At 43.0% G+C, this 16,371-nt stretch overlaps 1 protein-coding gene across 5 annotated transcripts in view; it reads left to right on the plus strand.

Annotated features, from left to right (window-relative positions):
• Positions 1 to 16,371, plus strand: part of LOC137879334 (semaphorin-3F-like) — a 106,115-nt gene that overhangs the window by 42,799 nt on the left and 46,945 nt on the right. For 4 of the 5 annotated variants that reach the window (XM_068719949.1, XM_068719947.1, XM_068719951.1 and 1 more), the window contains exons 1-2: positions 1,292 to 8,370; positions 10,467 to 10,635. In XM_068719949.1, coding sequence (XP_068576050.1) covers positions 10,518 to 10,635 — 118 coding nt within the window. In that variant the 5' untranslated portion in view covers positions 1,292 to 8,370; positions 10,467 to 10,517. Of the gene's footprint in view, positions 1 to 1,291; positions 8,371 to 10,466; positions 10,636 to 16,371 lie in introns of those variants that run through there. The other variant, XM_068719948.1, reaches the window with a different exon arrangement.

Below are 16,371 nucleotides of genomic sequence, written 5' to 3' on the forward strand. Positions count from 1 at the left end.
TTAAAGAAATGATTTTTTGGGGCAATTAATGTCAGGAGTTTACTGAACACTGAGTCACATCAAGGAGTGAAACATTACCTCCATACATTTTTGGAAGTGCACCAAAAATATATGGAATTAAAAGGGAAAACTCACTCAATCAGTGTTGAAATATTTGCAACATTCATGTTCCGGTCTTCCTTCGCTCTCCTTTCAGACACTGTAATTGTCTGGTACTTGAACTCTCTCTGCTTTTGTTTCGATACTTGTACAGAGTCAACAAACAATGTTCACATTCGTTTGAACTCACCTGTCTCTGCTAATGATGTCTATGATCATGACAAGCGTTAATGGTGCAACTGGCCAAGCAGGTTTGAACAGCGATCACAGTGTTTAGCCTCAATGCAAAGACGTCGGGAGCTCAGCCACATTAATGGGACTTGGATATGGTTTCGCTTGATGGGATCATGACCTCAGTGTCCTATCGGAAGGCAGGAAGTGAACGGGAGCCTAGAGGAAGTATTGCACTCTTACCCACTATAGGAGTCGCATGACATCCTCAGGAAGTATCGGTGGAGCAGAGCAGTGCCAAGTCAACAGCCCACTAGATAACAAGCCAATGGGAGAGAGGGCACAGATTGTTCTTCATGTCCCCTGGTCTCCACCTTCTCTGTGAAGATGCATTCCAACTACACTTCCTTTTTCTTTTTTTTTCAAACTCAAGAGCACTAGAAGAGCACAGGAAAGTTTAGAGCAGAGTTTATGACATGGAATCACTGCTTTTTGGTGTGCTGTCAACCCGAAGAGGACGCACATTACATGGGCTGCTGACAGAGGCAGAACGACTGGTAGTAGTTATTAGTGTGGTGGTTGTGTAAAAGGGCTCTGGTAAGTGTTTGACAGCTGTGGGAATAAAGTGGGTATCTTGTGGTCAGCTTTTTAATATGAGCACAAGATGAGGGAGCACTTCATCTCAGAAACAATGGATATCCATGACCTGAATCTGACTATGAATCTAAACTGGAAAATGAAAGATGCTAAGATAATATACAAACAATGCAAAACTATTTATTTCAACTGTTCATTTATGTATGTTATTATTTATTTATCATTATTTATTTACATCCGTGCATTTAATATGAAGGTTGGACCAGCAGCAGTTATTTTAGCTTAGCATAAAGAGCTAGCCTGGCTGGGTCCAAAGGGAACAAAAACAGCCTACCAGCACCTCTATAGCACCCTTACTAAACATCTTATATATTGTTTGCTTAATCTGTACAAAAAACATTTATTTTATGTTTTTTTGTGGGTTATTTGTGGGACTATTTCTGTGATGGGAGCAGTTGCAAAGTGACCAGCAGAGACTCCAGGAAGTTGGTGCAAGAAGTATAGTCTGGCCCTTACCTCCTTTGAAACAGCAAATTGACGTTTTTACACGTTGGTTCTTGTAAGGATTAAGCAAATGTGTCAGATCATGTTGATTAGTGAGCTTAAGAGCTGCTGGTGGGGGGGATTTTGCTACCTTGGGAAAGAGCCAGGCTAGATCTTTCCCCAGCTTCCAGTCTTAATACTTAGCTAAGCTAACTGGCTGCTGGCTCCAGCTCATAAACTGCAAGAAGTAGATGTAGTCACCATGACATTACCTTTTGTTTTGTGGACTTCAGTTTGGACGCCCTGAGTTTGGCATTTTGGCCGTCGACATATTGCTTTTTTGCAACCAGAAGTGACACAAAAGGGTGAAGCTAGGGACAACTGAATGCTGAATAACACTGTGAAGGGGTTAAAATTCAAAGACAAAAACACAGACAATTCCCAAACTGGACAACAGCACGGTATCGACCGCCACTGCCTGTAGCATTTCCTGCTTTATCATCTAATTTTACTCTATTTGACTCATAAATGGACATCATGCTGTATTGAATAACACTTGAAGCTAGCGATTGAGACCATAAAATCGGGTAATTTTCTCATAGACTCCTGGTGGCCATTAGAAAGAATCATTTCAGTTCAGTGGTATCATTGTTCTCATCTAACTCCTATCAGGAAAGTGATTAAATGTATGTCCCAAAGTGTCAAACTATTTTAAACAAACTATGTTTAGTCATTTAGTAGTCGAATAATCGATGTATTGAAAAATGTAATAAAAGATTAGCTGATCTTGGGCCACATTCAAAAGTGAATTTCTGAACATAACGCTTTCATATAAGGAATAGAGAAAGTCAGTGGGCAGATATGGACCTGTTGGTGAAATACTAAGTAAGTAAGGAGGCATGTAGCATCAGGCCATGTACAGCAGCTAATCTGTGTGAGAGAACAGACCTTGTCAGAGCCCCTCCAGTTTATTCTGTGTCTTGAATGGTGATATTGTCCTGGGATGGTAGCACGGCCTCCCAGATAACTACTTTTACAGATTCTGATACATAATCATTGCATGTGTGAAAATGATTTCTCCTACATGCGTATCTAAACACTTCAGTGGCTCCGTGATGTAATCCAGTTTTTACCTCTCCCAAGAGTCCCAGCAGCACAACATAAACTCTGTCCTAGTTCAGTACCTCCCAGAAGGTTGGTGTGAAGAGGAAATATGACGCATACTAAGAATGAATCATACATGACCCACCTAGAGGACTTGGGTTTCTTTTTTTATAATCAGACCCAGTCCTCTGCTGAATGAAATCACCATTCAAACTCGGGTAGGTGGATTATTTGTTCAAATTTTGCCACTCAACTTTACAGTGAGGGCCAAAAAAAGACCCCAGACAGCCAGCCTCGGAGAACAGAGGCGTATTGAGAATCGCAAAGTGGGTCGGCCATTTCTCCCCGGGCCGATGTCTCGGTTCGTGATTTTATTCAATTACACAGTATTTACCTTTCACATAACGTCAACACTGATGTAGAGCAGTGGTGGGGCGAAATTTACTCACCTGTTCCCCAACACACACATTTTATTGTGTCCTACGCGCACTCAATTTTAACGACACAGTAATACGTATGTGCGCACACACACACACACACACACACACACACACACACACACACACACACACACACACACACACTCACACTGTGGCATGAGTTTGTTTATCCAGCTCGGTCAAGACCAGCGTACGGTCCTAGTCCCCTTCCCCATTTGATGTGTGAAAAGTGGAAGGAAATCAAAGCCATTTCCTTCATTCTGTGGGTTGTGGTTCCCGGGGGTGGGAGGGGCCGCCAGACTGGCAGTAAAGTAGAGTTGAGGCCGCAGAGTCTGGGAAGTGTATGGAGCACCATGTGGTGCCAAAAACAACAGAGGAAACTGTTGCTCAAATGCACCAACCGCAGGTAGAGGAAAAGGAAGGTGGTTCAAGCACCGAATTGTAATTTCGGCTCCAAGGAGTTGCATACTTTCACTAAGTGTGATCAGAGAGCCTGAAAATCCCCCCCTCCTCCCCTTCCCTCCTCTCCTACCTAAATTGTTCAATTGCTTGTTTAACTGAGTCACTAACTCACTCGCATTCATTCACCTCAGGTGATGAGAAAAGTTTCTTCTCTAAACACTCTTGAATTGTTGAACAAGTTTTACATTGTTGAGAGTTTCCCTGTGATATCTAGATGCGATGCTTTTCTTTTCTCATATAAATGCTAATAACTTTTGAGGACATCATCACAGAAAGTGCTGGGAGCAAAGCTTTGCTGCTATCTGGTCGCAGCACAAGGTGAGCACCTGCCTGCTGAATTTGATGTATTAATAAGTCTTGTTGCTGGCGCAACACGGCAGCCTTAGCTTTGTCGGAAGGCTTTGTGCACGTGAGAGAGAGAGCGGTATCCGCAGACATAATACTATCAGGAATCAGAGTTAGGTTCAGATGCCTGGCAATGAGGTAGTCGTAGCCAATGGTGAAAACAAAGAGCACATTGTGATTTAAATTAGCTTCTTCTGAAAGAGGGCAGAGGTCATTGCTACAAACAACACCTCAGGTTGTGATCAGAGAAGCATTACTTAGTAGGCTAACCTCCTGGTAACACAAATCTTCTTATTTACATGTTGTGTTCTTTTAGCTGCCAGCTAACCACCAATAGTTTTACTTACGTTGGACTGGTTAGGGTTCGCCCTGGGGCTAAGCTAACGTTAGCGATTGAAGGTCAGTGAATACTTCCTAACTGCAGGCTGGCTGCTAGTTAAACCCCGGGGTCTGTTTTCTACAGTGGTGGAGAGTATAGGCTACTTAAGCCAAGTTAACATAACGCGACTTTCAAAGTTCGTGGAGCGCTGTTTGTTGATGTTCACAAAATAAGCTGTTTCCAGCTCCAAAAACTGACGGCTAAATCTGTGTAGTGTGAACTAGGGATTGCTCAAGTAGCCTAATGTACTTAAGTACAACTTTGAGGTACTTGTACCTTATTTGAATACTTCCATTTTCTCCTACTTCATAGGCTACTTCAGCTTCACAAAAAGAGATAAATGTACTTTTATCTGATGGCCGTAGTTACTTTGCTGATTCAGATTTTACTTCAAAAACCTAGGCTATAAAAGGTTATAAAATACGGTGGCATCTGTATATACTAAACTACCAAAAGTATACAAGTGTACATTAATGCTGTAATGATTATCAAAAAATATAATGCACTACATTTAACATCGTCAGGAAACATTACGACTATATGACGTTTTAGGCCTTAAGTGCATTTTATCTGATGATGCTTTAGTATCTAAGTACAGTTAAACATTATTGTATTGCTACTTTTACTGAAGTAAAGGACCTAAATATTTCTTCCCCTGCTGTTTTTCTATTTCTAAGTATGTTAAATGCAGGAGATGTGACTTAGAGGCTTAGGAATTGTTTAAAGGCACCTTTGGGTGAATAACAAAAGCAAAGGAACAAATAATTTCTATAATTTCTATAATTTTTTCAGTGAGTAATATGTAATGAGGAACTAACTTCAAGATATTTGCCCACTGGTTGTGACACATGTTTCACTCTCAACAGAACTAAGAAGAATGAATGTTGAAAAAAGTTGTGGAAAAAGACGAAAAAAGAGCCACATCTCATCACCGCATTTATCACCTCACCAGCCCAAGATAGAAGCTGAAACTTCGCACGCTTCAACACAATGCAGGAACGAGAAGCAGCCTCTAAGCAGCATGCACCGGAGCGTCACATCTCTCCACACACATTGAAAGTGGGATTGCGATACGGATGATCTTTGGAACTGTGTAAGAATCACAAATTCTGACACAACACCTGGCATCTGTTCATGCCCTGCAGGCAGAGCCCCACAGAAAGCACTGTTCACACCTCAGCTGGAATGCAGGCTCTTCTGCCGAGCATTAAAACAACTTCATATACCACTTGGATAGATGTCGACGGCGGCTTGGAATCGTGCACTGTCAAGATTTTATCTCAGATATTACAGTTAAGGCCCACTTAGGTCCTTCTGGGTAATGTAGACAACTCACCTTGGAGTCCTATGAAGCAGAAAAGATCGACTATAGGCAATCAGGGCTGACAGCTGTTTTTTTTTTTTTTCTTTCTTTCATTAAACTGGACCGGATGAGTGATGTGTAGCTTTGCAGAAGCTGAAGGCCCCGCTTCTGGCCAAATTTGCCGTGTCCTTCCTGAATAGATAACTTGTCTCGGAGAGGAAGAAGTCTACTTAGACACATCAAACTGATCCTTTTCTATTTGACCTCTGCCAAGTCACTTTAAAAAAAGAACCGTCATGCTGGACCACACTGCAGAGCGAAAGCTACGGTGCCACCGTCGTGACTTCGTGTGGAAGAAAAGTTGAGCAGGACAGCTTCTTTTGACCGCATTGAGCCGAACACCTCGCAGACTTTCTCTCCAACTCCCAGACGGGCCTCGCGGTGAATCGAGCGCGTGACAATTTAAAGCTCCAGATTGGATGAGGGGCAGATAATGCAGGTGGGAAAGGACATTGAATGGAATATGATTAAAAACGGGAAAAATGTTTAATTTTCTCAATGAGCTTTAGAAAATGTTCACAGGCGGTAACTCTGCGGCTTTGAAGCGCCCAATCAGTGTTTGAATAGAGGGGCAAATTAAGCATTTTAATCGACTTTTCCGTGTACCATTAAAATGAATGACACTGCTCATCCTTTTTTTTTCAAATCAATGGGTACATAACCAAGATAAGACTTTCAATTTCTGATAAGGTGGACCCAGCAATCATTACATTGTCTGTGCTCTAAGTGGCCAGGATGGACTCGGGAGGTCAAATATTCACTGGAGTTGAATGAATGTAATGCTGTAATAAACTTGTATAATGAAACTTTTAAAGTTATTTTGTCTTCTTTATAATACACACTTTGGAAAGTATAACTCAGGTAGGTAAAAGTGAACTTGTGAAAAAAAGGGATTTATTTTAAAGCCTCTCACTTGTTGATTGGGAGAAAAAGGACACATGCAGGCATCCCTTTAAGCCAAATCCCACTGAACGTTTTCCCTCCACACCTCATGTGTGGGTGGCAGATGGTAGCTCGCTGGTTGTCACAGCGATGGAAGATGGAAATACAGGCAACTGATTCAAAGCATGCAAACGCCCCCTTCGCAAAAGACGCAACTATAGTACTATAGCAGCTGTAGAAGGGATTGGAGACCTGTCTATACATTCACACAGCAGCTGTTTATTCTCTTACGACTTTGAATCGCAAAGCATAATAAACTGATAATTAATATACGCATTCATATTAAGTATAAAAACTACTGATGCTTCTCTTCCTTTTCCCCTAAACAGTTTACGACTGGTGTTGTTATGCGACATATGGAGTGTGTACTACTTATTGATTCTGTAGCTGAACACCATTCAGCCCATTAAATCTGCTATAATCAATATGTTTTTATATCACAATTGATCAAATGACAAAGTTGAGTGTGGAATGGAGTCGCTCGTGTTGACAAACCTCAGAAAATGATCACCTCAGGTGTTTCAGCATCTTTCAGCTCGGCCCAAAATTTCATCCTAAAAGTAACCTTTTTTTTCATTTGGGAAAGGGATTATGTAACATCCTCCTCATAATATTAGGTGAACCTCAAACCCAAATGTCGGTGAACCCAAAAATCCCCACAAAGTGTTTTGGATAACATTAGGGTCAGAAAGACTTTAAATCAATGTGTTGAGGCGTTTGTAACTTGTGTCCGTAGCCCAAAAATGTGGAAATGCAGGTTTAAATGTCATGTTGTAAAACTACTGCATCCGCTCAGTAAACCTCATAAACAACCTGCATCTGATGATGGGCTTTAAAAATGTGCCCATATGGGTAATATATGACATACATTTTAATTTGGATTACCACTCACTATAATAACGTTATTTTAAATAATTCACTAATACCTTTTAAGCTGGCTGCCAGGTTGTGAACATTTCCTTTAATCGGTTGGAGCATTAGCACTTATTTCAGAAAAAGGGCTGCAGGCTGCCATCAACTACATACATGATTAAAATGATTTATTAATTAGCTATTACATTTATAACGGATGGCAAACATGGATCTGCATTATTATCTGCATTATTGCCAATTACCAATGGGGTTTTTTTCACAACTTGGCAACCTAAACGTTTCCCTTGTTACTGTCTTATAACTAATATATAAAGATAATTAATTATTAACCGTTAATTATTATAACACCTTTTTAAGCACATAAAGGTCGCCCTACTAGAAAGTGGTTCCACAATTTCGCAACTTTTTTTTGCACTTAATGTAATAATAAACATCATGTAGTGCACAGTAGAATGCGGATGATCCATTCTTTCCCTCTCTTCCTCCCCCTCCTGTGACAGCACAACAGCGGTATAACACGCTAGTAAATCACGTCTCCTCCCGTGCTGGCTGATGGGCGGCTCGGCTCGGCGCTGCCCGCCCCGTGGGTGTGTTTAAGGCGAACGGGCCTCTGCATCCACCTGCTAGCGCCCTGCCTCCCTACAGTCAGGAGCGCCCAACTTTCCAGAGGAGCACACGCTGCGTGCCTGGACCTCTCTACACCGCAGGGACTTTGTTTCCAACTGCTTTTATTTATTTATTTCCCCAAACCCCACGAGATGTTGATTGTGCTCGTGTGACGACGATATCTCCTCGCCTCGCGGTCTCGCGCAAGATTGTACTAGAGTCTTTTTTTCATTTTTTTTTTTTTTTTTTTTTAAATTCTCTTATTGTGCTCTGACAAACTCCGGGGCCACGCAGTGTGCACAGGTACAGACCGCCCTCCTGAGCAGGGACTGTCCACCAGCAGCAGCAGCAGCAGCAGCAGCAGCAGCAGCAGCAGCACCGGGATTTTCTATTGTTATTATTGATTTCAACTTGGAGACGCAAGTGACCGATCTGTTGGAATTGGTTTTGTTCAATGACTTGCATGGTTGGATCTGAAGTTGTATTCGGAAAGCTGTAACAACAAGGTAAGCCTGATTGTGCTGTTGCGTTTTGCGTTTTATTTTCTATTTAGCCTGCTTTATTATTGATGCTTTTAAAAAAAAAAAGCTTACCTGTCAGCAGCTGCACGCTTTTAAAATAATAATAATTCTTATTGTATTATTCGCAGCATGCTCCAACGACTGTTTTCTCTTATGAAAATGTGATCAGAAATGGCTAATCATAATTCTATTTATAATAGATCAAAGCCTTGATTCTTACATGAATCATTATTACTATCTATTGAATTCAGTTTACCGTGCGCTCTAATACCACACCAGACTGTTTACAGTTCTGTCGTCCATGTGTGGCCAAGGCTGGCAGTCTGTCACACACAGATTACAGTCTCTATCACACAGCAACATTGAACCTATTTCTCGCATTTTTCTTCACTGCTGAAGAACATTGTGATGGGAATATATTAACACAGCTTGATGTTGTTTTCATTGTCTTTTTTTTCTGAATTCATTCTGGGGGAGGAGTTTTTTTTCTTTTCTTGTCCTATTGTTGTGAAATATGATAAATGATCTGTGTTTTTGTAAGTTAATATTTATTGTCCTCTGCATAAACCAGCAGGATTCAGGGGGGAGGGTTACGTTGCCACCGACCTGACTTGCGGTTATTAGCTTTTGCCTTTCACTAGAAGTTAAATAGTTGCTTTAGATTTGCCCAACATGTGACAGCTAATAACTTGTAGATGCAAACAATGAAGAAGCTGAGAGCATCAGTGGAGGGTGGGAAGTCTTGTGTAGGTATGCAGCAGTTTGCACAAGTGTGATGGATTTAAATTATTCTCCATAAACAGCCCCTTTTTTTTGCAAAATTTCATTGATTTTCACGACTCGAAATGACTTGAGATATGTTTAAAGTGAGGGGACTCTGTGTCTCTCAGTCTCATCTGGGACATTTGCGAGCAGTGCCAGTGTTTGATTTCATCTGCGTGTGTGAAGTACTTGGTCTCTGTCTCAGAATAAACAGCTGGATGGTTGACAAATTGCCAGTAAACAACTAGGTTTAAACAGCTGGGTTCTGCTCATAAATCCACCTCAGCCGGCCGGTCTGAGGACCCTTTGGCTCTGCGGACGTCTCCAAAAGGTGTGTTTCAGATGGAGACCCGTTTCTAAATGTCCAGTGTTCGTTGTCGAAACATGCGGAGAAGAACTTTGTGTCCAATCAGTGAGGTCAGGTTGCTGTTTGGGGAATAGAGTGTGGTAGAAAAAAACAGTTGAACATGCGGACAAGTGGCAACATGGTGGAGATGATTAAATGGACCAAGAGTGGATTTGATGGAGGATGGCCAAGGGCCAGAGGTGGCCTGTTAGACAAGTCTTTACTGATGATTTGTGACAGATGTGTGGATCATTGTGGTTGCTCCCTGGCCGTCTATCATTCATTAACTGGGGACTTCATTGATGACCACCGCTGCATTGTTTGGAAGACTTGTTAAACTGTTCCAGTGAGCGTTTGAGGCCGTCATCATTTGTAAACCCTTTTTTAGCAAGAAGTTAATATTTTATTTTAGATTGCACCAATCACAACTTTTTTTTGTTGTTGGTCTCTTTCTCTAATAAGCATGAGGTCGTGGTACAACCCGCTGTTAGGTGAAGCTATAATTACAGAGCAGCACACACACACACACACACACACACACACACACACACACACGTATGGTGTCATGACGTAGGAATGTGTTTTGGGTGCGTGGAGAGGAGCAGAAGAAGAAAAGCTTCTCTTAGTAGAGTCAGCGTGCCCCTTCCATCAGTTTGTCACACACACACTCAAAAAAAAAAGAAAAAAAAAAAGCATAATTCTTCCCAAATGGAAGTGTGCACACATCTCTAAAAGCTTGGCCCGTCTCCATTAGTTTTGTTGTGAAGCTCCCAGAGATCTGGGTGTAATCCCCACACCTCAGCGCTGCATCGCCAAAACTCACAGGGATCATGGGGCCCCTGGGAGCCATTTATTTGACACGTCACATAAATGAATAAAAGACTTATTGTGGCAGATTTTTTTGCAGTTTTTTTTTGCAGTTTAGAGTTGAGAACGCATCTTCTCTTCTCACGTGTTTGTTTTGTCCCTGCAGAGATTTAAAAACATAAAACGCTCTTGGTGTGCCGCTGGAGGTTGATCGACCATGCAGCTGGACGGTCTGTGGACGCTCCACGCCCTCCTGGCACTGTCCGGCCTCGCTCTCGGGAACCCATTGAGCAATGACCCTTTGGCCGCACCCCGCGTCTTCATCTCCTTCAAAGGTAGGATCCTGAACCTCATCCTCCACTCCTTTATTCCCACCTGCCTCTCTCGTTCCTGGTGCTCCGACTCTTCTAATTCTGTGCCGGTTTAGTAAACTCTCCTGTGTGTTGGCTCATTGTGTGGCTGGTGACGTGACAGTAAATGGAGCGGTTGTGGCTTTGGTAAGTGCTGAGGGGTTTTTTTTGCAGAGGAGGAACTCGCAGCATCCCCAGACTCTCACGATACGCCGCGCAGCAGACCCGCAAACAAATCATCCAATTCTTATTTGCTGCCCCTTCCTCAGACCTCCAGGCGTTGTAATAACCACCAGATGCTTCCACTGGCTTTTATTGTACAAACAATTAAAAAACACAAGCAGCGGCTGGGCAGATGCCCGTATTGAAGATATCGTGCGCTTCTTGTTCGCACTCCACTTGAAACAATATACATGATTATTGTTTTTGTCGATCAAAAGCGGCGTCTTTATCTTCAATTATCTTTATTGTGGAATCCCTAAATTGGAGCCGCAGAGGGAGACGGGAAAATAAAGAGCATGTAATAACTCTGTGGACCATTATGTGATTATTCCCCCTGGTGAAGGCAGACGTGAGCTTTAGTGGGTTGTGTTTGTGTGTTCCAATAGACCCACAGATTGGGTGAGATGGGTTGCCAGGGTTCCGGGGGGGGGGGTGAGAGGACGGTATTATCAGGAGCAAATTGCCAGGATCAGCCAAGCACAGCGACGTCCCCGAGGCCTGTCCTGCTCAGAGATCAAGCCTTTTGATTAGCATCCAGAGAGAAGGCGAGGGCGAGCGAGCAGCAGCGCCCCTGTTTGCTTTGCTTTCCATTTCCCAGCGCTCCCTAGTGCAAGTTGACTTAATTAAGTGGACTGGCACAGTTCATTGTCGAAGGCGTTTTCTTGCTTTAATCAAGTGGGATTTACCACATCAGTGAACGCACATCCAGAGCTCAGCAGTTTTTTGATTTTTTTTTTTGGTTGTAATTTTCCAAATATCGTTTTAGTGAGTCCTCGACACAAACGCCGTGTTGTGTTCAGAGAGCTGTGCTGTTTTATTTTCTGTGAGCGGAAGACTTTTCTGTGAGCCGCTTTTGCATAGATGCATCTTTTGGATGGCTGAACTCACCAGAAATATATTTGAAAGCAGCGGACTACAGCCGCTGTTCTTTGGCTGACAAGCAAAGTGGAGGAAAAAAAAGAACTCTGCTCTCCTGCTTACCTGTGTGTGTGTGTGTGTGTGTGTGTGTGTGTGTGTGTGTGTGTGTGTGTGTGTGTGTGTTTGTGTGTGTTTGCCTCTCCAGTCAATATGAATTTCACAGTCTACTGCTGCTGCCTCTCTCAGAGGAATGCACCCCCCTTCTCCATTCAATATTATGACTCTCTCTCCCTTAATTGCTTTTTGAGAGGCCCATGTAGTCCTTACCTTGGCAAGCCGGCTGCACTTCCCCTGATGCACCATGATGTGTTAAGTTTTTGCTTGAGCTGTTTGGGATTGCAGATTGCCTCCGAACAGCAACTTCAGCGGAACACAGTTGTGACGACAAGTGTGGACAGAAAATGCAGGAGGTTTTTTTTAATGAGGAAAAGAATGCGTTAATTATCAGTCCCCTGTTTGTTATTATGGATCGTTATGGCGGCGAGTCACGCTGTGAAGAAAAAGTTAAATTGCAGCCAGAAAGCCGAATGTTTCTCTCAGCGTCGAGCTCAACACATGCTCCAAACTGATTAACTCGGTAGCTGAGGAGCGAGGTTCAGAACCGTGACCTCCATCTGGGAGGCCCTCACTTCCCTATTAAAGCAGGTAGAGTAAATCATGGGACCTAATTGCTTTGCTTGGCTTCCTGCAGCGTGCACAGCTTTTATGACGGGGAGAACGCCACCTTCTGCGGTATTGAGTCAAAGTAGTCAAAGGATATGAAGGGAAATACCAATACACATTTCAATAAGATTAGAGTTCGTAGAGTCTGAGGGATAAACCGTGGAAGTAGACTTTGATCGGGCTTATCATGTTTTCTAGTAAGCTGAGTTTGCAAAAAAAAGAAAGAAGTATGCCTCCGTTCCAACAGCAAACGCATTACATTGGTAATCAATGTCAGATGAGACATTGATTGCCAATGTCAGATGAGAACTGAGTGTTTGATAGAATGAGCAGAGGGAGCGAAGCAAATCCGCCGTAGATAATGAGTTGATATTTTAAGGTTACAACAGACAAGACTGCTCCCCCCCCCCCCCCCCCCCCCCCCGAAGAGAGGCGTTGTATCAAATGGTCGAGGTGGAACTGCTGGGAATGTGCTAGTTTGAGTCAACACACACCCAAAGTCCATCACAACTCTTTTTTTTTTCTTGAATGTATTTAATGTAGGGCTGCAACTAAAGATTCATTTCATTATAGATAGATTATAGATTAATCTGCCGATTGTACTGTTGGCTAATTATTTTCTTGTTTTTCCTGTGAAAAGTCAGAAAATAGTGAAAGATGTCTGTTCAGAGTGCTTCTTTTATTCAACCAACAGTTCAAAAACTGCTACTTTAGGTTTAAGATATGCATCAAATCCTTACATTTGGGAAGCTGGAGCCTGCGTATGTTTGGACGTTTTGCTTGATAAAATCCTAAAATGGTTAATCAACGGTCAAAATAATTTTCCATCTTTGACTTATGGATTAATCAACTAGTCGTTGCAGTAGCTTTTTTTGTTTTTAATAATTTCTGTAAGTTCATTTTAGTGTTCACATAAGTGAGCTTGATTGTTCTTTGTGTACAGAAGGGAAGTTGTAGAATAAAGTAAAGCAGTTCAAATGCAGTGCCGCCAAATCAGCCCATGTTTTAAAGCTGTCCATCAGTGAAGTGAAATACCGAATTAACATGTGAAAGGGTTGTGTGAGAGCATCGTCTCTCCGTGAGACTCCTAAGTCATGCAAGTGCCTTTGTGGCGTAAATCCATTAAGAGGTCGACTGATTTATACGTCCAGGGTTGTTGTTTTTTTTTTAGACTCCTGCTTTTGTGTCACACTGTGAGGTACAGTTTCTGAACGGACAAAACACCCTCGGGGGAAGTTTTGCCATGCAGAGTTTCTCAAAGAGTTGCACCATTGCTGCTGCTGGCCCACATCCCCTCCTTGACATATTTGAGTCCATGCATTAAGAAGATCCCAATCTAAATCCATGCTTATGGCTCTGCTATTTCAGGCCCTATACCACACATATCAGCCTCATCTGGGCTGCCACGACTTAATTCACTCACAAAAAAACATCATTTTACTACGGCCCATTCAAAATCGAATCAAGGCGCTGCCCAAGCTTTTTATGCAATTGTTTACATGGAAGAGCCAACTTGCAACTGGAAGCCTCTGGTGACATGTTAGAGCTCTTTAAACAGGGGCTTTTCTCAGCCTGCTTAGATAAACAGACAGCAGGTAAACATTGGTTCGGAATAAACAGAGGCTCAGGGTCAAGAATCTCCACCACTGTACATTTTCACTTTGAAAAGCCACGCAGACGTAATCTGCTGCTGAGGGCGGAGCCGTGTCTTGTGCCGCAAAGGCCGTGTGAGAATTAACACAGTGCCCTTTTCGCCTTTTACTCACTTGGTGCTAATGAAATTTGAAACGGCTGCTTTGACAACTACAGCAAATGGAATTATGCTTCGTCAGTACAAAGGAAGAGTCCTTTAAAATGCCACAACGTCATAAGGATTACAGCTCACTCCCATCCTCCCCACTACGTATGAGGCCAAATCCACACGGACGACGCCAGAATGTGGGTCAACTTTGCCACAATAACATACGAGCTCACCGACCGCTTCCGGGGCAGGTGACGGTGAAAGGAAGCGGCTCTGGCCCGTCATTATTCCAGATATTTCTCATCTGCACGCCCTCCCGTGAAGGGCTAACAGCAGTCTCCTATTTTTACTCCTCAGCAAGTCTTTAGTCTATATCGGGTGGGTGCGGGTGGGTGTGGGCGGGTGCGTTTGTGTGAGTGGGTGGCAGCGTAAAGGGTCAGAGACTCTCCTTTGGGGTTAAATGCCAGGCATTCTGATAAGGCTTGGCCCTTGTTATGCAGTAGTTATGCAGTTATTTTTTATTTCAATGCCCAGGAATAACAATGGATGAGGATTAAATCTGAAAACTTGAGCTAAAAAGCAGCTTAAAAGTGAGGTAGTTGTTTTGATTAGTCAGCAGTTTGCTATCAGCTCATCTCTGGGCTTGCCCCATCACTGCCGTCCTGTCACTTATGCTAGTAAATGTTTAAGCCGTTATTACTGCCGTTCATACAATGCACTCCAGTGGCCACTTTCTTCTGTGCGCTCCAGAGGTACTCATCGGTGGTCAGAGGTCTCTTACGCTGTTATCAGCGCTGACCTGATTGGCTGTGACAGCCTGCATTTTTCCAGGCTGGAGTCTAGTGTTTACTCAATATTGACTGAGCAACTATAATGTGGTTTCTTCCTTTTGCACCCATGCCACTTTTGCTGCACTATAAAGTTGAATTCAACGTGATCATCACAGAGATAACTTCCTGTTTAGCCGCCGTCTAATTTGCAGGATACCTCGAGCATACTGGCACACCTTCGCCCTAACTTTAATATCGCAGCGTCGGCGAACCACGAGCAGAAGCCGCGAAACCACTGCCCCAGTAGCCTGGCACCGCCGCTGATGTTCGACTGTGATCTCTAATTACTGTTTGTGAGGTCTGAGTCCATATATCACCGCGGCAGCGAAGTAATGACTGACAAAGCATTGAAAACCACTGTTACTTTGGCCTGGTCCCAGACCTCAGCTTCCCTCCGCAGCGGCTAAGCCAGGTTATATTTAGTGTAAAACTCTCCTCTCCCTCAGCAGGGACACAGCAGTCATTTGCAGCACCGTGGTTAACCATTGAACACAGTCGGCAGGGTGGTGACGGCGGCTTAGGTGCAAACGCAGCTTGGTCCGGCACAACGTGCACTCTGCTGCGATCCAGCTTTCAGAAAGTGTCACTTTATTGGTCGGCGCCGGTTGGCTCGAAGCCATCCGTAGATGTGTAAAACATTTGAAATATGACAGGAGGCTGTGGTGTTAGGTCTAGTCTGAGTTCCAGGAACAGTGTTAATCCTTCAATGTAGTGAACATCCCTTCTACCTAACGTGTGTGTGTGTGTGTGTGTCTGGAAGAACCCAACAGCACCTCCCCAAACTATATGGAGAGGAATTTGTGTCACATTTAACTGTGGATCACTGTGGATCAATGTAAAATTCATGCGCGGCACGCATGCCTATATTTATGTCAGAAATGAATGCAGCCCATTTTGACAGCCATTTATCTCTTTGACAAAGCTATATATATATATATATATATATATATATATATATATATATATATATATATATATATATATAGGTTCTGAACGCATAGCTGTATATCTCAAACTTTCAAGGTGCTTTTTAATCAAAATCATGCAACTATTGTGCTAAAATGACAAGTGATTGTTAACAGGGCCGCGGTCCTCGTCCAAACTCGGGGCACGGATGATCATCTAGTCAGAGGTAAAAGGTTAAATATCTACATATGATTAAACGTCGATATGTCCAATGGTTTCAGGTTGACAGGTCAGGGATCAGGGATCGATTGGCTATCTGCCTGTGAGCCGCTTTTACATGAACTATGTCCTCTATTGGGCAGATGACTGATGGGACCATGATTGCATTTTATTTCCGGACCAATTGTTATTTCCATTAGAATACAAAGAAGACGACGACTG

Source organism: Cebidichthys violaceus, unplaced genomic scaffold (assembly GCF_023349555.1).
Source record: "Cebidichthys violaceus isolate CVI_PGR_0920_01 unplaced genomic scaffold, fCebVio1.0.p SCAF_25, whole genome shotgun sequence".
NCBI classification, from domain to species: Eukaryota; Metazoa; Chordata; class Actinopteri; order Perciformes; family Stichaeidae; genus Cebidichthys; species Cebidichthys violaceus.